Source organism: Hakea prostrata, chromosome 6, assembly GCF_041222555.1.
Source record: "Hakea prostrata isolate BN-2017 chromosome 6, UWA_Hpros_2, whole genome shotgun sequence".
Lineage (NCBI taxonomy): Eukaryota > Viridiplantae > Streptophyta > Magnoliopsida > Proteales > Proteaceae > Hakea > Hakea prostrata.
Window position 1 is genome coordinate 8,732,276 of NC_142605.1, and position 22,669 is coordinate 8,754,944.

Sequence of the window (22,669 nt, forward strand, 5' to 3'; positions counted from 1 at the left end):
TGAGATAGCTTGTTGAGGAAGAAAACTTACTCAGTCACAAGCACGCCCTAATCCGATACTTTCGGAGTAGGTTAATTAACCTGGTGACGGCTAGTAGAATTCGGTGGCTGTCACTCATTGCTATTATATGGATAACTATCAGATAACAGTCGGGTTATCCTAGGAGTCATCTACTAGTCAAGACTAGTAGAAGTCTATCACTCAATGGATTTATCAGTTAAGATCCAACAACTATCTGAAGAAGGCTCAAATACATCCAATGAAGAAGATTCGAAGGTACACTCTATATAAGACATCACCTACCCACAAGGTAGAGGACGGACAAAAACACTCAGATGCTTACTATCTGAATCGTATTCTTGTTATTCATTCCTTAGCTCTGTGCTCAAGCAGAGCCGTTTGTGATTAAATTCATCAACCGACTTAGCCTTCGGAGGTGGACTCCCGATCCCAGCGGTCGGGCCACATCCGACGCTTTATTTTGTAGGTCATTCTCAGGAGATCTAAGGGCTGAGCAGATTTTGGACGCATCATTTGGTAAAACAACACTTCATTCATTAAAGAAAGAAAAGTACAGACACACGAACAAAAGAAAAATACAGACACACGAGCATGAAAACACAAGGTTCAAACCGAACCAAGTAGCGGAATGCGACCAAACTGTCATACATGCAATAGACAGGGTCCTCCAGAGTAAGGGATGGGTCAAGCCCTCCGGATAGGGTCAAGCCCAGTATACCCTTAGAAAGAAAGCTGCAACCAATACAACACCAAATAAGCACAGGCACCCACATTGGGAGACAAAATACACGCCACAAAGGCGGACACACAACACGCCACCAGGGCGGACACAAAAGTTGTTCGGTTGTGGCAGTGGTAACATCAAAAGTGCAGAGGAAGGTCGGACCTGCCATCCGGCTTTGCCGTAGAGGCGTTCAAGCTTGCCGTAGAAAAACTTGGATCCAAATGTGGAGTTAATTTGCTGTGTGCACCAACGATCACTGCAACTAAAGAAGTTATTTGTTATTTAAAACTGAAGAAAGGAAAAAAGAGGTGCTGCAACCAGGGAGAGAGATTGGCAAGAAAAACAAATAGATCGAAGCCAAACAACTACAGATCTGGATGTCCGAGCAAAAATACGGAGATCGGAGACCGGAAGGTGGAGATGTAATTGATTACAAATGCTGGGCGTATGTGTAATTTGTCCAATTATAAAATAACCGAATACAAAAACCATACTCTACATATCCGAACCGTACTAATGATATGGTTTTCGATTTCAGGACAAACCCGTATCCACCTGACAGCTTCCCCGGGTGGATTTGTTGCCAGCCGGCCGGCCCTCAGTTAACGAAAAGAAGACGGCTGATAATATAACGGGGTCAATGAAGGCAAGGAGGTCTGAACGAGGATATTAAGTGATGGCTGAGAGCTCTAGTTCCCCAGCAGATTCATCGCCTTCGTTTTTCCGAGGGCATTGGGAAGGTTGGAAAGGCTATTGGGGCGAGAAATTTGCATTCCTTGATGACTACAGCAAGTTTATTAAACGTGAAAAGCCGATACGCTCATGGTCTGATTCCGATGTTGAAGAATTCATTGCTTCCGAATCAGTCCACGGCCCAACTGTAAATTTCATTCTTGATTATTCTTATGTGATTCGTATCTGATTTCCTTTTTGAGTCAATTTTGTGACCTATTCGCTTTTGTACTTATAATTTTATGATCTCTAGTCTCTGTTACTACTCGTCTTTGTGATGATCATTTTACTTTGATGAACTTCAAGCTTTTGAGTGTTGATTTTTGTTTAATTTTCCGATATTCCAGTATGCTTTATACTACTTTATAGTCTTCTATAGGAAGTCTATGTACAATCAGACTTTATCTGAGTAGTTTCTTAATTTAGAATCCCTAAAATGCTTACCCAGAAAAAAAGAAAATAAAGCTTCACAATCACGGCTAATAAAGGACGATGTTAGTGTACATGAGCTGGACTCTAGGAGTTTCTGGTAACGCTCCCTAGAACCCTAGTTGATTGTATTGCTTTTTCCTTTATTTGGGTAAAGATAGTGCTTTAGTCATTCTCTAACCTCTTGGATTGACACTATGGAAGAACATATATCCTTTCTTTGACTTGAAGGGATTGGTGTTGACTTAAGATGATCAAGCCATCATCATGTGATACATGAAGAATTTACTGCTATATTAAGGAAAGAAATCCGAAGTTTTTAAATACTGGAACTCAATTGTTGGAGGAAGTTTGTGGTTTATTGTAAGTGGCTTGTCATGTTTTCACTCTTTCATTTTGGGAGGTGGGGGAGTGGGGGGGGGGGGGGGGGGTTCAAGGGGGTTATATTTAAGATCTTCACTATAGAAGCTAGAGGAAGTGCCTTCCGTTCATTCTTTTTTGGGTTCATATATATCTTGGTTTTTATGAAGGATTATAATTGTGAAGACCGACAGATCATACAGACAGATAATGACTGACAGGTATATTAACTTTGTAAATGACTAATGCAGTCTCAGGTTAAAAAATAGCCTCTCTTTTTTTCATTATATAGATTTAAGCTTGAATATTTTTGGGCTTTAAAATTGTAATAGACAAAAAATGAAACCTAAAACGTAGGTGTAAAGGAGGTGCTTGAAATTAGGATTTTGTTTTGTAATTAATTATATAAGTTTTTCAGTATGCTATTTTTAAGTTGATATCCTTGTCAAGTCCATAGCTTTGAAGATAAGCTTAGATGTCTAGTGACTATGATACTAACGAATTTAGTATTTTGATTTCTTACATCTTTCATGTGAATATATTTACACCCTCCCTTCACACAAGTTGATGAATGAATTGATTTGAGATTGTGTGCTTGTAGTATATTATTTGGGTTTGGCTGGTTTGGCTTATCTAGTATCTCTCTCTCTCTCTCTCCCTCTCATGACTTTCAGCTTTATTTTTTTTTCCTCTATAAAAGACCTGGTTTTTGGATACTAAAATTTGACGTAATCGTTTACTGAATCTATGAATGGGATCAGATATACACTCCCATCTCTGTGAGATCTCTCCTTCAGCTATTCATATCTTCCTACCTTCCTACTTTGTGGATTGATTACCTGCAGGCTGGTTTGGTTGGCCTGCGTCACCGTCCTTGAACTGAGCTTCAGTTCTTCCCCATTCTCCCTTGCTGAACATGTTGGTTAGATGCTCACTTGCTGAATGCTTAATCACCAGTTCACGTCCTGGGAACAGCCTCTGTGGAAACATGGGTAAGGCTGCATACATTTGACCCTTTCCATACCTTGCTAAATGTGGTAGCCTAGTGACTGGGTATGGCTTCTTTTTTTTCCTCTCTCTCTCTCTCTCCCCCTATTCCTGATAGCTTAGAAATACTTTTAGGTGGAACTTGGATTTCTTGATTAATCTGAACTGTATCAAATATTATAGACAGAGATTTTAGTTTATAGAGGAGATAATATTAGTAAATGACACTGAACCTAAGTGCCTTTTGTGTTGCTGTTGGGCAGATAGTCAGTATATGTTGATTCAGCTAAACCTAGTTGGCTGTAGGATTCATCTACAGAGGTTCATATGTAGCTACATGCTGGCTTCCTATTCAACATTGAAATGAGGTTCTGGTTCTGTATTTTTTTGAGAAAGGGGTGGGGTTGTTTCCTTGGTCATTTTAAGCCTATCCCGGTCTCTTTTAATTCCTTCAATCTGAATCATATTACTCTGTACTGTTACAAAGTATTTGGCCTCAAAAACAAGATTTTAAGATGATGTTTTTTTTCTTCTTTTGTCTCCCTTGCTATCAAAGTGATCTGCTAGCCTGTAAGACATAAGGTCTTAGTTAAAAATATTGTCCTTACATGATTTTGCTTCTTGGTATACTTAGTGATATAACAAAACTATAGTAGCCTCCTTCTGGAAATGGTTTTGATGGAGTTCTGATGCAGGATGATATGGCAAAACCTTGAAGCTTCTTGGTTATAGAGCCCTGGCATAAAAACTGTGACGTTGAACAAATAAATAAATAAGTAATTAGTAAATAAATATAGGAAGATTAATTTGAGAGGGACCTAAATAGTTAGAAGTAACAACAACAACAACAATAACAACTGCAACCACAATCCAGCCTTATCCCAACTAATTGGGTAATGCTGGACAAATAGATTCCCTTCTGGTAATGGGCCCAGCCAATTGTATGATTCTGGGATTAAAGCCGAACTTGGTGCTGGGTAGGTTGGGGGTGGGGGAGAATTTTCCTGCCAGCCTTACCCCAGCAATATTTGCTGAGAAGCTATTTTGATGCCTTGACCTCAGGCTACAGCTGTGGTCTACTGACTACCGTGCCAAGGCCCACCCCTTGTATAGAAGCTGATATTAGGAACCAAATCAGGCTGATACAATGATGAACTATGTTCTAATTACTAAGCCAATATGCTAGCAGTTGTTGATTATGACTAGAAAAAAAAAAATAGGAGAATTTAATTATCTTTTGCTGTGAACCGCATAAAGGTTTCATTAGTCAGAAAAGTTTTATGCATGGGATACACCATTGTTGGTTTCTTGAGCCCGTATAATTTTTCTAGTAATACATTGAGTTGTTGAATGACAAGTTTGGATTTCAGATCCAGAAAGAAAGGATGACCTATTGGATAGAATGCTAGATGAACTATTCAATATTCCAATCTGTTACAGCAATTATATATTTTTATAAGTTGTAGTAACTTCCCTAAACTTCTTGTTTCTAATTTTGCATGTGCATGTATATTATTTCACTCTGTGCCAATCAAATATAAAGCTTTTATTTAGAGACATGTGCAGATCTATGTGTCATTGCAAGATGTTTTACTAATCCTAATGTCCTAGCATATTTTTGGTAGTCATTTTGGCTTTGTATCTGTTGCATTTCAGTTCCTGATCTTTCCACTGAGCATGTATAACTCTGAATATCATTTCTTTGAGTGTGTAATTTTTTTCTCCTGGTTCTTTACGTAATCTGAATTCATTAAATAACACAACTGTTGATCTTGATTCTGCCATTCCAGCTGAAGGCTGCAAGGGAAGCAGTAAAATTTGCCGCAACTGGAAGTATTATTGGAGCAATCTCGACTGCTGGAATTGCTTGGAAGTATTCTAGGAGCCCTCACGGTATTATTTTTATATTACCGCCATTTTATCTGGAGAGTCATTTTTACATTTTTTCAGATGATCATCGAATTGCTTCAATTTATCTGTCCCTTATTTCCTGGAACATACAAGCCTGTTACATGAAATGTGCCAAACCTGAAGCAAGCCACCCAAAAAATATAGGCATTTGTGGGTTCAATGTGAAAATTGTTATGGATTAAATTATAAGAAATTTTTTAGCCACCCCAAAAATGAATATGATGTAGGGCAAACCCTAGAAACCAGGAGGTCTACAAAGGGGGCTACTAGACTCTTAGAATGAGACACCTATCCTTGACTTTATAGTGCTTCCCTTGGCCCTTTCTATTGTCTGTGACAATCTGCACCACATTCTTCTTACCCACATTATTTGCCACATTCTGTGGTCTTTCATATGATTGTTAGCATCCACAGATCTCAAGAATACTGTCCTCCTATTACAATACACCACGAAGTTGATGATGGAGTTTTTCGTTGGACCAGTCCATCCATCAGACATAATGGCTCATCAATAAGTTAAAGGGTCTCATACCCGTGATGTATTGCTGCAATTCCTCCTTTTGTGTAAGGTAGGTGGTTATCACCTCTTTAGGGGTGGATTCCTCATATCCAGGACCTGCCTCTATAATAGTATCTATCATTATGCTTTTAGTATGGTCCCTTAGCTGTGTTTGTTGGAATGGAACTAAAGAGCATCCACTTTGCCGCTGCACTTTAAACCTTGCCCTTTATGTTCTTCCATGCACTTGTTATCTTGGGCTGCTTGGTCCCCTCTTCCTGAAAAAATCAGGATTGTGCTCTAGGATTGGGTCCTGACAATATGGATAATCAAATGCTGTTGTCAAAGACCCTCTGACTCTGTGATCTACTAAAAATACCATAAATACCACCCATTCCCCTTGCTTCAGATGCTCCAGCCCTAGAGGGACAAACTCCTTAGCTTTAGCTTGGCCCTCTCCTTCTCTTGCTGGTGCAATGCTTTGCTCTCTACCATCGCACGCCTCATCTCCCTCTCCTCTTGCTCTTTGCCCATATCAACAGGGTCAAAATCCTCTTCAGAATCTGAATCAACCTTGTATGCTGAAGGTTCCCACACTGCCTTATCTAGTGCTTTGTCCACTCTCCTCTTCTCCTCATTCTTCTTCCCCCTTCCCTCTCTCTATCTTCTTGATTGCATTCACTACCTCAGCATTGGACTCGTGCATGCGACCACATCCTTCAAACTCCCAATGATGTGTGCTTTGAACCTGTTAATGCCACCTGAATTTAACTTCTTACCATAGATTTTACGTTGTGTTTTGTTCTTGTTTCCATCAATTGCTGAACAATAATGCTTGCGGGGTTGACCCTCCCTCCCTCCTACTGCTTGTCTCTATGGTTGTCCCTGTTGTCCACCCTGTGAGCCACCTCCCCTCCGACTTCCACCAGCAGACATGATCATTGTCGCATATCAAATGATCGCATAAGTCACTGAGCAACACTAAAATAATTTTCTCCAGACAAAAATACAATTATGTACATAGCTAGCAATTTTTCCCTTGCCCATGTATTTAAAAAAATATATATATAAAATGAATTTTTAAAATTTTTGGACAAAAAATAGGCAGGCTATTTATACCAAAACCGGTGATGAAATCACATGGGCAGCACTTCAAAAACATATGCATAGCTTTTCCATAATTTTCAAAACCTTTTTCCCTATTTCTTCCCATTTTCCATAATTAATTATATATATTTTTATAAATATTTGATAATTTTTAGAAAATAAAATAATTATTTATTGGGTGAAAAAATATTTTGACTTGTGAGACGGTGGATCTGCTCATGGTATTCCACATATACTTATTCCTTCACTATACCAGACATATATCATATATATATATATTTGTTGCATTTTTAGTGTAGGAAAATATAATTTTTGATGCCCAAAAATAAATAAATAAATTACTTTGTGAAAAAAATTCCTACACCGCGAGTTTGTAGATCAGTATACAGTATTCAACATACTTTAAATTCATACCCATCCAACAACATTCAAGCATCCATTTTGTAAAAATTAAGTTTGGAGAACTGTGGTTACCTCTGAGATGAAGATCTCTAAGAATTGAGTAAAATGCCGCTTGATTGACGCAATTGCCGGAAAGAATCACGCAAGATTCACCCCCATATGTCCAAGCTCGAAGCAAAAATAGCAAGAATCAACAAAAATCAGGAGAAACATGCAACCTTGAGTCAAACTTTAGCCAATATGAGGCAAAAGTGCGCCTAGTTTCTGCTTTTATAATATGGAAAAAAGACAATATATCGCCCTTGTTTTGGCGATATATAGTCGATATTGGCAAATTTCGGTTTTGCCTATGGGTGTTTTGTCACTATGTAGCAGCAGTGAAATTTTGCCCAGTTTCGGCGATATTTCCTGCCATGGTTGTGCAAACGGGGGAGGGGGTAGGGGGTCTCGTGATGGGTTGGGGAGGTGTGGTGGTTGCTAGGGTTGCTGCATTTGAGGGGGAAGGGAAGGGGAGGGGAGGTGCTGCAATGGTGGTAGGGTGAAGGAGAAAGGGGCTGGGGTTGTTTACTTATTTGTAGAGCTGTTGTAGTTTTTTGAAGTTGTTGGAGACTGGAAGAAAAGTTCTGGAGCGTCAAAAAGGTGCTCAAGTTTGAAAAAGAACTCACAATCTTGACTCAACCGTGGCCCCTCAACAGGGCCTCAATGCTTAACTCAATCAATTAATTTTAAATAATCAGACTTAAGAAATACAATAAAAGACTAGGCTTATTTATAGCCTACTAAAGACTCCAAACTAATAGGGAATTCCTTAAAATTTAAGATCTTCCTTACAATTAATCTCAGCCACACAATAAGACTTTAATTTAAATTAGACATCTAATGGAATCTTCTTGAAAATAGATTCCTCCTAAGACTCTAGGACTCCAACATAAGGAAAGGTACTCCTCTTGTAATAAAGGACTTACAAGAGTCCTTTAAAGCAAGTCTCCTAAGGACTCAAGAACTCAATGTCAAATCAAACAGGACTTCTAAACTAAACAAGACTCTTGAAAATTAAGAAGTGAAAATCTAAAAGTTAGCTCCAGCAATTAATTGGCGCTGGAATTGACCAAAATAGCCTTCTAAGAGAGTTTGGCCAGCCCTAAGTGCACCACCTTGGTGGGGCCTTGGGGCCCACAGCAGGATTTCGGCCAGGGGGTGATCCTTGTTCGCATCAACAATTTCAGTTGGGTTTAGCCTGAGTGGTGTCAAAACTGGCCCAGCCTAGCACATTAGCCTCAATACTGATCTCAGCTAACGATGTCAATGTTGAAAATCTGTATTCATGTAGGTGTTCATTTAGGGGAAGCCATATTTGAAAAATCTGTTTCCTGAAACTATTGGAATACATTTGAAAGCTAATTGAATGTGGACAAGGATATTTCAATTTCAACTGAATATTACCAACCCACTTAGTTTCGATTAAAGATATAATAAAATGATATTTATAAGTAAAATTGATGTTATATTACAAGTAATTATACAAGAACTCAAATGAAAAAAGAGAAAGCAAAATATCATGAGAAAATCTGGTTAATTACAGGTATGACACTTCAAGGGTAGTCATGATTCTTAACCATTGAAGAGTAAGGGGATTATACATACTGAAGACAGGGTTCCACCCTGGAAATTCTCAAGGGATATAGGGCGAAATGCCTTTCCTACTTCAGACATCCAGCCCTAGTAGGGTAGTTGATCCAACCCTTGTTCACCACATTGTCTTTCTCCAGTTCTCTACTACCCAATGCAGAGACTGAGACTTCGGTATCACTCTCTTTATGCTTATGGCTCATGATTCCACTCTCTAATCTATCCTAGGGATATAAGTGGGTAGGTGAAAAATCCATATCCACTTAGCATGTCTCCACATTTGAAATATCGACTTGCAGAAACTATTTCAATCCTTTCATAAGCTAATCAGATGCTATGGATTGATAATTATCGGCTAAGCTGTATCCGTTTGACCGATCTTCCTTCTGCTACTCTAGAATTGCTTTAAAGTCTGTCGGCCACACATGTGCATATTCTAGTTGAGCATTATTAAAAATTTTTTCGATGGCAATGTTTCTAAATTGCATATTCGGGTAGAAATTTTTGAGTTTGACTCTCAAAACTGCAAGTGAATCCCGACCCTATAAATTATAGGGAAAATTTCAAGGATACCCTATGACATAGCATAGAACTATTCTTCTCTTTATACTTTCTGTTTTCACTTTTCAGTGTATCCTTATTTCAGTTGATTCTTAAACTTTCTCTTCCGCTGTTTTCCTGGTTTACCGTTCAGAGATTCTTAATATTACCTCACTGGTTATTATTCACATATTTATTTTGTTTATTTTGGATCCAATTAAAATTTGCATTATTTCCCACCACCTTTTTTTGCAGTTCAGTTTACAAAATCCATTACCTTAGGCTCCCTACTTCGTGGATACTTCTTGAGTAATATTACGTGCTATGTTGCTGGTACTCTGCCTGTATCACAACATAAAATCTTACTTGAAAGTTGAAACATCATCCATAGTAAATTTCTTTGTAAATGCAAAGTACATTGTAGAGTTTTTTAATGTTTTACATTTGAACATTTTTCAACTAGTGAAATTTTACTCGACTTTTTGTCGTAAAAACTTTTACGGTGAACTTTCCAGGTAAAATTTTTTGCCAAAACAAATAGAGCCTATATATCATGCTTCTCTTGCTCCGCGTACTGTTGAATGGGGGTAGTAGGGAGGGGTGTGCAGTTTTGGATTGCATTTAGTTTATGTGAAACATTAATAGTGTTGAATGTGGATTTATCATGGCCTTTTAGTCTTACCTATCGTGCAAACACCATGGATTCCCGAATATGATACACTGGGTATTAGTGGTTCTCTTCTTTGGGGTTTTAGAAGTCATATAATGTTGATACTGCTGTAATTTTGTTCTGGCTTCTGTCATTCAATGTCTACTTCAAGCATACAACAACCTGCCTTGCCACTTCAGGAAATATATTTAAATTTGTACTTCCTTTCGTTAGAAGTGGATTTCTATTTAAGTAAATTCCCTTGTATATTCATTCATCCAAAAAGAAAAATTCCCTTGTATATAGTTTTTTGCTGAGTTCAAGGCAAAAAAATAAAACAAATGGTCAATAACAGGTGCTGCCTTGTCCTTGGGAGCTGGAGCTGTCTTTGGTTGGACCTTTGGACAAGAAATTGCAAATCACTGGCTACAGCTGTACAGGTTGGATACCATGGCTGCCCAGGTGAAATTCTTGGACTGGTGGGTGAACAAAACTGAGAGCCAGTGATGGATTCATAGCGTCCTTTATTGTTTTCCAATAAGAAATCCTTGTGTTCGTGACCAAGAAACTGTGAGACCACCTTCCTATCTTTTTTCTTGTGTTGGACATATGTAGCCAATCTCATTAAGTTGGGATATGGCTTGGATGTTGTTGTTCCTTTTCTTTAATAGAATTCCTATGCTCTTCTTTGATGGAGCCATAAAAATCTGCTCGAGCTTTTATCAGGTTACCAGTTTGGATTCGTGCACTGATAGCTTATCTGAATAAGATATGAGGTTGCATCAAGAGCCTGGAACATATAATGTTGTTGCTGATACATCAGCATGCACAGATCATCTTGTCTTGCCTGAAATGCAGATAATGAGCCATAGAAATACGTTCCTGGTCTTGTTTTAAGAAGCATACTTTAGACAAAGAATTCTTCCGGACAGTTGACAAAAACTGCTTGATTTTTTGGCACCGGATTCACCCATTTATTTTAAACAAATTATTCATGAATCATGATACTTATATTCTATGGCTTCCCATTCTTGTTTAGTTCCATCCGGGTCTCTTAATTCTTTGCAGACAAGGAGGTCCTTCGAAATTTATTAGTTGCCTAACATTAGAATACTTATAGAGTGGCTCTAAGTGCAATAAAGTTTGTAAAGTACGGGAAGTCTGAGTAAATGTCAAAAAGCATAGGCTTTGTTTGGCATTTTCATACTTATGTGATTAACTCCAAGTCTTTCTATATTTGGTCATCAAATTTCACTTTAGTTTGCATCCATGTCATTTTGATTTTATAAGTAAATAAAGATTAATTATAAAATATATTATATTAAATATGGTATAAAGTTTATTCAACTTATGCAATTACACGGGGTGATGATTACAAGAATTTCTTCTTCTTATTCCTTTTTTATTTTTTATGTTTATTTTGTTGAACAAATTGTATTGGCACCTCAAAATGGAGGCTTTAAAGCACTGACATCTCATTTTATGTTTAAAAAATACAGACACCCCAATTCATTAAGGGCCTGTTTGGTTACATGAGTCTGGAGATTTCAAATATCTAGAGATTTCAAATCTATGGAGTCATAATTTATAAAATTAATTGTTGTGGAATGAAATTTGTGGATTCATCCTAAAAAATTATTTGATTGACGTGATTTTTGTGAATGTGCAAATGTATAGCTTTTTTGAAATCTCTGGATTTCACCCTTTACCCATAAATCTACAAATTCACGTTTTTAGTGTAAAAAGGTGAATCTCTAGATTTCATGAATCTGGAGATTTTTACAACCAAACGGGTCAAAACCGGGGCACTTGTCAATCTATCTTTCAATTCTTGGAAGTTCTTCTCACAAGCGTCAGACCAAACAAACTTCTCTTCTTTCTTGGTTAGCTTAGTCATAGGAGTAGCCAACCGAGAAAAATTCTCAATAAACCTTCGTAGTAACCTTGCCAATCCAAGGAAACTTCTTATTTCCGACACCATCTTCGGTCTTTCCCAATCAGCCACAGCTTGGACTTTCTCACGATCAACATGAATACCTTCAGCAGAAACCACATGGCCGAGGAATACTACACTTTTGAGCCAGAAATCACACTTGCTAAATGTAGCATAAAGCTTCTTTTCTCGCAGTCTTCGCAAAGTGAAATCTAGATGCCTCGCATGCTCTTCTTCACTCTTCGAATAAATCAGGATATCGTCAATGAAGACGATCACAAACTTATCGAGCACATCGTGAAAGACTCTGTTCATGAGGTCCATGAACACTGCAGGAGCATTAGTTAATCCGAAAGGCATGACTCGGAACTCATAGTGGCCGTACCTTGTTCGAAAAGCTGTCTTGAAAATATCACCAGGGTTCACTTTCAACTGGTGATATCCAGATCTTAAATCAATCTTTGAGAACACGGCTGCACCCTTCAACTGATCAAAGAGATCATCAATTCTAGGCAGCGGGTATCTATTCTTGATAGTCAGCTTATTCAACTCACGATAGTCAATGCACAGACGCATACTACCATCCTTCTTCTTGACAAACAAGACCGGAGCTCCCCAAGGTGACACACTAGGTTGTACGAAACCTCTTTCAATGAGCTCATTCAACTGGTTTTGCAACTCCTTTAGCTCAGTAGGAGCCATCCTATACGGAGCCTTAGATACCGGAGCGGCACCAGAGATGAGATCAATAGAAAACTCAACATCCCTATCTGGAGGCACTCCCGATAGATCATCAGGGAAGACATCAACAAAGTCACAGACAATTTTGACTTCGTCAATACTTTTCTCCACTTTACTCTTGCCTTCAGATGAAGCATCATCTACTAGGGCATAGATTTGCATCAGTGCGGACAATATCTTTCTACAAACCCTTCTTTTCTCACCTTGATATTCAAAAACCGGACTTCCACCAACATGGAATTGGATCTTCCTTGAGGAACAAAGAAACACAGCTTTGTGGGCTATCAACCAGTCAATTCCCAAAATAACATCAAAGTCCTTCATCTCAAGAAGTACCAAATTGGCTTCCAAGTTCTTCTCACTAATCAACATAGGACATTTAACTAATCCTTTATCTAGTTTCACAACAGGACCAGTAAGTGTACTAATCAATAAACAACTAGACAATTTCTCAGGGATTATGTCAGTCTTCTTGATAAATGCAGATGATATGAACAAATGAGATGCACCCGTATCAAATAAAACAAATGCAGGAATAGAAGCAACTAACAATGTACCTGTAATCACTTCATGGCTCGGATCCTGTTCAGTACTGGAGATACTGAACACTCTACCAGAGGGAGGAGCAGGGCACTCTTCACCACTGGGGCAAGCTATTGGACAGGCTTCTTTGGACATTCACGAGCAAAATGACCAGTCTGCTAACAGTAAAAGCAAACAGGGTTGCTAGGTCCTACTAAAGTAGCCGCAACAGGGAGCTTTTGAACCAATGGCCTTGGATTTGCATTTACTGGCCTAGCACTTGCATTCACTGGTTGCCGATTCCCGCCATACTGCTTAAACTGGCCGGGCTGCTGAAAACCAGGGTTCTGACCTACACTCCTAGGCTTAAAAGCAGGAGTGGTATAGGGTGTAGGTCTCACAAAACGCCGATCATTACGATCCACCAATCCAGGGTTCCTAGACTACCAGGGCCTTTGCACACGAGCATTCTCCTTCTCGGTCTCTTCCAACTTCTTCGAGTTCTGCACCACTTGAGCATAGCTCACTATAGGCTGGACAATGAGGTAAGCTTTAATGGCAGGGCACACAGTCCTTTAAAGAATTTCTTCGCCTTGGCAAGATCAAGCTTCAGAGAATCAGGAGCAAAGAAATAAAGCTCCTCGAATTTCTGTTGGTACTCCAACACAGACAAAGATTCTTGCGCGAGAACCATGAACTTAGCTTCCTTCGCATCTTTCACTGCCTCAGGGAAGTAGTTCATGCAGAAAGCTTCCTTAAACAACTCCCAAGTGACAACACTTGCTTGCAAACCTTCCAAAACAGGCCGAGTAGAGGTCCACCAAGCGTCAGCTTCATGTTGCAACTTCTGCTCAGCAAAAAAAATCTTCTGGGCTTCCGTACATTGCAAATGACGAAAAGCCTTCTCCAACTCATGAAGCCACTTGTTAGGAAACAAGAGGTCCTTAGTAACACCAGTAAAGCTGGGCACTTGCATCTTCAGAAAACTTTCCATCAGATGAGTATAAGGAGTTCCAGCTAAACCTCCCGCATTCGGGACAACAGTATGAAGATTTCCATTAACACTTGCACGAGTTTCATTATGCAGAGTCATGAAACCGGTCATCATTTGGTTGAACTGGGCTGCTTGCTGCTGCATCATATTACCCATGATATTGGCAATATCATGAGAACTTCCAACATTCGGGGCACCGGGTATGTCATGGGTACCCGATCACCCAGTATTAGTATGCTGATCATGACCATCTTCAGGTATGTCACCATGACCATGACCACTAGATTCCCCACATCCACTTCTCAGAGTAACCATTCTGCAAAAACTGAGAACGTCAGAATACCAAATTTTGAAGTTTCAACATAATCCACAAGTCCAAATGATTTGAAAACTTAAATCATGCTTAAATACATCCATTTAGTCATCCAACAACAAATCATAGGGAAAAAATCACATTTTCCAAAAATCCAACACAAAATGAGTTCACTGGGTCCATTGGTCGATTGATTGGTCGACTGCCCAGTCGACCAATGAGTCGACCAATCAAGATAGAATACGAAAATTCGCATTATAAGCCTCATTTTCACATTCCAACTTCATTTTAACTTCTTCCAAAAGTGAGAGAGCTCAAGGGAAAGACTCCAAAGGTTATTCCAAGTGTTCTAGGAGTGATTTAGTACTTCAACAACAACACCACAACCTACATTCATCTCACACAAGGTAAAACTCTCATTTTCTCTTTCACTTTCATCTTCTCATGCTTGCATTTCAATCAAATCCATGTTTTGCTTGTATCCATTGTTAGAAATCATGTTTAGGAATACTTAGAAACATATTCCCTAGGTTTTAAACACTATTCCATGCATAGACAACAAGTTTTAACACCTTCTTGCACTTCTCGCAAAGTTTTCGTACCGAAATCGTTAACTTTAGAAAAATTTCATTTTCTCACAAACCGCTTAGAGTTTTCGCATGAAATCAATTGCTACATGCTCAAAATGATAATGTGAATATGTCCATATAGTTTGATTAAACCAATTTCAACTTTCCAAAAATCCAATTTTGACCTAGAATGCCAAAATCCCCAAATTCTTCTTGCTGAATTTTCCACTTTAGACTGAGATTTCGATCGATTTTCTTCAAATAAAATTTATAGACATGAAATTCTAAGTATTGTGTACATGGTAGTATCTTCAAATCAAATTTTCCCCAAATTTGAAAATTTCCAAAAATTACGAAAATACCCTTTTGACTTAAATCTTGAAATAACACTAACAACAATGTCTTTTGCTTCTTCTACAGACATTCACCATGCTGAGGGGTGTACGAGGATGAGGTCGGGGTCGTATGGTAGGGGCACTCAGAGGCAGAGGTCAGGTTCCTTCAGAGCCTAGACAGGAGGTTCGGAGACCAGACAGATTTGACACTCCACAGGCCGAGTTCTTATACGAGGCCTACTTCAGTTACTGTAACATTGAGCTGGGACGTCTACTACACCTTCGTCAACTCAGGGTCTTCAGGATTCAGCAGAGGTTCGACACTTTGCAGTGGACACATCTTTTCACAGAGGATCTGCCGATATACCCAGAGCTAGTGAGGTTGTTCTTCAGTAACCTAACCTATACTGAGGAGGCTAGAGGTCCAGGACATCCACTTCGGCTTGTCCTTAGGAGCAGGGTCCTTCAGACTTGGATCCGTTTCTCTACGACATCACTGGCTGAGATCTTGCGGGTCCCTCACTACCCAGATCAGTGCATATGGATACCTGTAGGGGCAGACATAGACAACTACTTGATGCCATATGAGCTGCGCGAGATATGCTCCACACTGTGGGATAGTTGCCGATGCTTCACTCTGTGGAACAGCGGGGGGATGACAGATTCAGCACGGGTCATCGGTCGCATTGTCGGCCAAAACATCATGCCGAAGGCTGGACATCACCACCGGGTCACAGTGATGGAAGCCTTAGTCATCAACGGCATCTACATGGGCTTCGAGATCGACCTTTCCTACATCATACAGCAGGTCATGCTGGATATGGTTCTGCGGCCTAGCATGCGGAACCTTTGCTATGGGAGGCTACTGACCTTAATTTTCAGGCATTTCGGGGTGAGTTTCGAGGATACACCAGTGGACACTGGTTCACGAGGATACATTATCGGGACTCGGACCATTCGTCAGATGAGGCTGCAACAGACTGTGAGATCTCCTAGTCCAGAGGGTGAGGAGGATGATGAGACAGAGGATGAGGAGCAGAAGTCAGAGGGTGGAGAGGAGGATGTCGGTCCGATAGTGATGATCAGGCCGGAGATGATATAGAGATGCACGAGGCTATGCCGGAGCATCACGAGTTTCCTTCCTCGCACTTTGAGACATGTGGTCCTTCTCATGCAGTTCCAGAGAATACAAATCTCAATGCACAGATGAGATCGATGACTTCCATGCTAGAGAGGATGGAGGTCAGGCAGAAGCAGATGTATGAGAGGATGGAGTCACGACATGATAGGATAGAGCATCAGGTGACTCAGCTATCAGAGGACTTCAGAGCTTACAGAGATCAGAGGAGATCACCTAGATAGATTGTACTTAGGATTTCCCTTTATGCTTTTCAGATGTAATCGTTGTAAAACTCTAAATATTAATGAAGTTCACTTTGTTTTCACTTTTATTATTGTGTATTATGCACTTTTCTTGTATTGCATTAAGTGAAAATTGTTTAAGTATAATTATTGTGCATTATTCAGAAGTATTCAATTATGCTTCATTATACAGTTTCTAGTCCAAGTGTTCTATTATTCATATCTAAGAGTAGATGAGTCACTTCTTGATCTATGACTCAGGAATGTTCTGTTACTATTTTCTGTAGTTAGGATTTTCTTGAACTTTGGGCTCTGATACCATTCTGTCACATCCTCCCAGCCGGTACCCTAACTGGCATACCCGAGAGTGTGATCCACAACCCCGAAGATCAAGTATCGAGGAAATCATCCTCCCACATATAAAATAACATAATCATAAACAGGAAATAATCAAGGTTTAATATTATAAACAAGCAACAAAACAAGAATGAATAAACAATATAATTAGATTGCGGAAAATGATACCAGAGATCTGTAGATATCAAAAGAAGTAAAGTGAGGCGGAAACTCACTCCACAAAATACAACGGAACGCAGTATGTAAGTCTAAAAGAAATAACAACTAAATCAAAAGAACTAAGAAAGATAACTAAACATCAGAGTTTTCTATTCAATAGATGACGTCTTCAAGATAGTGGACTTCATCAATCCATTTGAGACGTTCCACCTCCACGTTGTCTTTAATAGTAGTACGCAGCTTGATCAACTAAGGGATCATCAAAGTAATCTTGATTGTTGCCAACACCTTGCGTGAAGTACGCTTCATCGGCTTGCGCTTCATCGTACTGTTCGCCATAGTAATCAATACCTATAGAATAGTCTGACAAAACAATGTACAAAAAGGAATGAGTTTCGAAGAAACTCAATAAGGTAGTTAATCCATAACAACATAAATAACATGAAAGCAAACCATAACAAGATGCAATGCAATATGAAACAAGTAATGTATGTATGCATCTAAACTCTATGTACGCTGGTCTCTATGGCAGACCTGCTTTAAGTCATAGCACCGTACTTCCTTGGGTAGATCACGCATATGGCTCCTGTTGGTAGTGGGTCCGGCATCCCTCAGGACAAACCATGGCAAGGGATTAAGTCAACACTCTCTCTCACAACCATTTGGCATAAGTACCGGCGCATGTCAGGGAAAAACCTAGCCCAATGCAAGTCATCTACTCAGTTACATCAACTCAGGTCCAGATACTTCCATTCCTCGCCCCGGGCGATCCTTTCCGGTATCCTTTCCACTAGAGTCCTAATAGTCCCGGACTCCAGACTCATCAACCCTATTGGTTATCCACATATGGTAAACGGGAAGCTCTCATGTCCTCTCACGAATATAACTCACCGGTCTCGAGCGCCCATGAGCCCAAGTCTAGCCATATGCAACCCTCCAATAAATGGCCCCCACAATGTGATTCCCGTCCTCTCACGGATATAACTCACCAGTCTTGAGCGCCCGTGAATCCCCATTGCTGCCACGGGTCGTTCGGTCTCAATACCCTTCCGAATCGGGTCTGATATAACAGGGGTACAACCTAACCAAACACTGCTAGACAGCCCTAGGTATGACAACCAATGATTCGGGAAAGTGTCGATGGGCAACCCCGGAAACATCCCATACTATTTCCGATAATGTCCAAGGACAAAAGTGTCAAAAGGACACCTCCCAATCCCAAACCAAACTTAATCAAACACAGTCTCAGATCAGTCATGACATATACAATCAACAACTCATTATATAAAAGAGAATGTAAAGTCATGATCAAATCATTAAACAATACAAGTAATAAGCAATCGACATAAGTAAATGTAATTTATTGTAAACATAGGAGATCTTTATGTAATTTGCCCTTTATAATTTACCTTATTGGTTATTGTATAGGTTTTGCAATTTTACCAAAAAAGAAAGGAAAATTTACAAGGCCCCCTTGAGTTTCTCCTTAAAATTAATGTTAGCCCTTGAGTTTTATCAATCAAAACCCCTCTAGAATGAAAATATATCAAGGACACTTCCTAGTATCAAGAAATCATAGTTAAATGTTGATGTAATTAGGTTAAACTATTCAAAAAGGCAAGAATAACCTTGAGTGAAAAACCTCATGCTAACTCCTTTCTTCATCTTCCTTTACCCTCTACGAGTTCTTCCTCTCCCAATCATAAATCCTCACAAAGTTGGAGATATGGGTGATAGGTAGTGTTTTTTTAACTTAAGATGTGGGATAATATTGGAAATGGATAACAAAAAACTAGGTGAGACTAGCGGCGTTACTAATAAGGGGTTTTGACTAATAAATTGGGTAACTCAGGGGATTGCATTAAAAAATTTCCAAAAAAGCTATGTACGTTGCAACTTACTATTTGGTCAAACTAGGATCGAACCCCCAATAGTCGAGCTAAAACCTGTTCATAGAGGAAAATTGTCACATCCCCCCAGCTGATACCCTATCTAAAATACCCAAATGTGTAATCCACAGCCCCGAAGATCAAGTTTTAGGAGATCATATACCCACATAGCACAATAATATAATCAAGAGCAAGAACAAATCATTGTATTAAAGAAATTTAAAAACAATCAAGAACTAAATCTCAGAATGATCACAAAAGAATATTAGAGTGCGGAATAAAACAAAATCAAAGTATAGAGTATAGCGGAAATAAACTTCAATGAAGAAGGTAGGTTAATCTCTAATGTATTACAACCGAATTAAATAAAGGAAACTAAGAATTGTTCTAAAGCTAAACATAATGAGTATCTATATGTCCATCAAACAGTGTCTAGACTCAAATGTCTCCGTCTCCAGTACAGGATACTCTAGCTCCAAGATATGGCTAATCCTAGTACGCATCGTCATCACACTGGTATACTTCATTGTGATGTTCATAATCGCTAGTATCTTGAAAACCATATGAGTCACACACCATGGCCTCATAGTTTGGGATCTCACAGTCTTCTGTTCCTGCAACACAATCTAAAGAAAACATGTTCCCTGAAGGGTGAGCTCAAAAGAACTCAGCAAGCAGTTCAAACACAATTAACAATTATAACAATCACAATTTCAAGAACAGGAGCAAGGCATGAATGCAAATGATATGAAACAGTTTGCAAGTATGCTTCTAACTCTATATATGCTAGTCTCTATTGGCAGACACATTAAGATAAATCATCGTACTCCTTTGGCGGATACCCGAAAGGGGCCATTTATTGGTAGGGTTGCAAATGGATAGACTTGGGCTCACGGGCGCTCAAGACCGGTAACCAATCCGTGAGAGCTTCCCGTTTACCATTTGTGGATGACCAATAGGGTTGATGAGTCTGTAGTCTGAGTTGGTTGTAGCCATAGGATACGCTGACTCTAGTGTGAAGGATACGGAACCGAGTTGGTCGGTGCCATAGGGAAAGTATCTGGATCTAACATGATACGACTGAGTAGATGACTCACATTGGGCTAGGCTTCGCCGTGACATGCGCCAATACTTATACAATGGTGATGTGAGAGAGTGGTGACTTAATCCCCAACCATGGTTTCTGATGAGGACTTTACCCAATTACCCCGGAAAACCCAAGATATCATTTATGATTGAGGGGGAGTGACAGACGACCTAAAGAAGTATGGTGCTATGGCTTAAAGCATGTCTACCTTAGAGGCTAGCATACTTAGAGTTAGAATCATATTTCATCATTGTCTCATATCATCTTGCATCATATTGTGACTTGTATCGTATGATTTGTGTATTGTGGGACAATTCGCCTTGCTAAGTTCTTTGAACTCATTTCATTTCTGCAATTGTTTTTGTTAGACATATTTGCAGGTACCGAAGACATTGATGGCTCCTACTATGAGGCGGTGCAGGATCCCTCATACTACGGTGAAGGTCCTGGCTATTACGAAGATTATGGTGAAGGTGCCGAGGGTGATTACCCTCCGTACTAGAGTTAGTCCGACCTTGATTTGGGAGAGGCCTTGCTTAGTCTCCTCTGTGTACACATACGAGGACACTCTATTCCTGACGGAGGAGACTCTAGCCTAGGCCTTTATGTCTTTTTGGAACACTGGATATGTTGTAATAAATCTTTGGATTTACTCTTGATGTTGGGATTTGTAACTAAATTGATTGACCATTTTTCCGCTACTTCTGAGAAAGAGTGACTTCTGATCACTCTCTTTCTCTTTGAGACTTTCTTGATATATATTTGATACTTGATAATTTCCACACTCTGATTGATTATCTTTTCTTACTCACTTGATTTGATTATTAGTTGCTTAAAACATTGATTATATTGTTCGTGATTATGTTATCGTGTATGTGGGAGGCATGGCCGCTCGATCCTTGATCCTCGAGCTGTGGATCACATTCCCGGGTATGCCAGATAGGATACCGGCTGGGTGGATGTGACACTCAAGAAGAAAGTGACAAGAAAAGGACAAGGATCGAGACTATATATCTGATTAAAGACAACAAGGCATCTGCTAGTGGGTTTCATAAGAACAAACATTTTTCTTCCAAGAAAGATAAGTATCATCCTTATAACATGGAAAAGAAGAACCTTGATGACATTACGTGTTACTAGTGTGATCAAAAGGGACATTTTAAGAGAGACTGTAATGCACGTTGTAGGTAATACTCCATATAATTTTCAAATCTATAATTGATAGGGGAAAAATCCTTACCTGAATTCGCTTTCCCAAATATGAAGTATATGTAGCGGAAGTAGATCTGGATCCACGTTCTCGTTCCACCACCAAAGCTCTACCGGGGTGATCCCACAATCACTAGGAAAGGGAATTATTACCACAACCCAAATGCCGTGTGGGAAGAAGATGGAAGAATGATGTAAAGCAAAGGAAGGAAACCTCCAATGGGTTTCTCCTTCCTGCGTTTCTTGAGAAAGGGAGAGAGAGATGGAGCCGCCTCTTTTCTGGAAAAACTCTTGTACGAATGAATCACACTCACTTATGCGGTAATTAACAAAATATATAACCCTATTTTGTAACCTCCCTAATAGTGAGTTTCTAGATTTGCCCTTGAGCATTTAAATTTATTAATTATATTAATAAATTCCAACAGCTCCCACTTGCAAAAGGGCAAGTGTTAATCTCTCAATGTGTCCCAGACACACATGTATATCCCAGATATACACATTAAATCTCTCTGCTATGTATCCCAGATACATAGACCTCTTGTGTCTCAAACACACATGTATATCCCAGATATACACATTCAATCTCTCTGCTATGTATCCCAGATACATAGACCTCTTGTGTCCCAGACACATATGTATATCCCAGATATACATATATATTGATCTTTTCGCTATGTATCTCAGATACATAGACCACCTGTGTCCTAGACACTAACATCCACAAGTCATACTGGCAAAATGGGTCGTGCGACCGGTGATATACTTGCACGCGTGAGCTCCAAACTAGAAACCTTCCCAAAAGGTCAGAATGGCACATCACTCAAAGAAACATATCAAATAAGTATTAGTATACCACAGTGTCCTAGGTTTATTCAAACTCACCAGACTAAAGGTATCTCGATCCCTTTGAGAGATCACCTTCTTGTCCTTAAAATGTTCACTACTCTAACACATACAATTGGCGCCAGCAAACACTTTTAGGGTGCAGTTGAATCAAACATTTCCTTTCACCCCAAACCATCACTACACTTAGGATTGACTCCTTTCCCGGTAGTGCCCCTTTAGGTTGAATCTATCATGACCATAGGTAACACCCCAAAGTAGCCACATCAACCCTTCATTTCATGATGTCGTCGAAAGTTACTAAGAACACTAACGGACCATAAATCCAAGACTCAAACAATGAGAGGAGCAGGGATCCATCCT

At 39.5% G+C, this 22,669-nt stretch overlaps 1 protein-coding gene across 2 annotated transcripts; it reads left to right on the top strand.

Annotated features, from left to right (window-relative positions):
- The first annotated feature begins 1,291 nt into the window (after positions 1–1,291).
- On the top strand, positions 1,292–21,034 carry LOC149012201 (succinate dehydrogenase subunit 6, mitochondrial-like). 2 transcript variants are annotated; one of them, XM_089158735.1, is made up of 3 exons: positions 1,292–1,625; positions 5,044–5,146; positions 20,620–21,034. In XM_089158735.1, exons 1-3 carry the CDS (start codon positions 1,422–1,424, stop codon positions 20,751–20,753), a joined length of 441 nt encoding a protein of 146 aa, XP_089014861.1. In that variant the 5' UTR covers positions 1,292–1,421; the 3' UTR covers positions 20,754–21,034. The 2 variants fall into 2 exon arrangements, with proteins under 2 accessions (XP_089014861.1, XP_089014860.1); XM_089158734.1 differs by lacking the exon at positions 20,620–21,034 and adding an exon at positions 10,346–11,577 and having other exon boundaries at positions 1,293–1,625.
- Positions 21,035–22,669: the final 1,635 nt, after the last annotated feature.

What these genes read in the sequence shown, in the direction of transcription:
- LOC149012201 (XM_089158734.1), top strand. Translation starts at nt 1,422, where the DNA reads ATGGCTGAGAGCTCTAGTTCCCCAGCAGATTCATCGCCTTCGTTTTTC. An exon ending in AATCAGTCCACGGCCCAACT is followed by an intron (nt 1,626 to 5,043) that starts GTAAATTTCATT and finishes CTGCCATTCCAG; the next exon opens with CTGAAGGCTGCAAGGGAAGC. An exon ending in GTATTCTAGGAGCCCTCACG is followed by an intron (nt 5,147 to 10,345) that starts GTATTATTTTTA and finishes GGTCAATAACAG; the next exon opens with GTGCTGCCTTGTCCTTGGGA.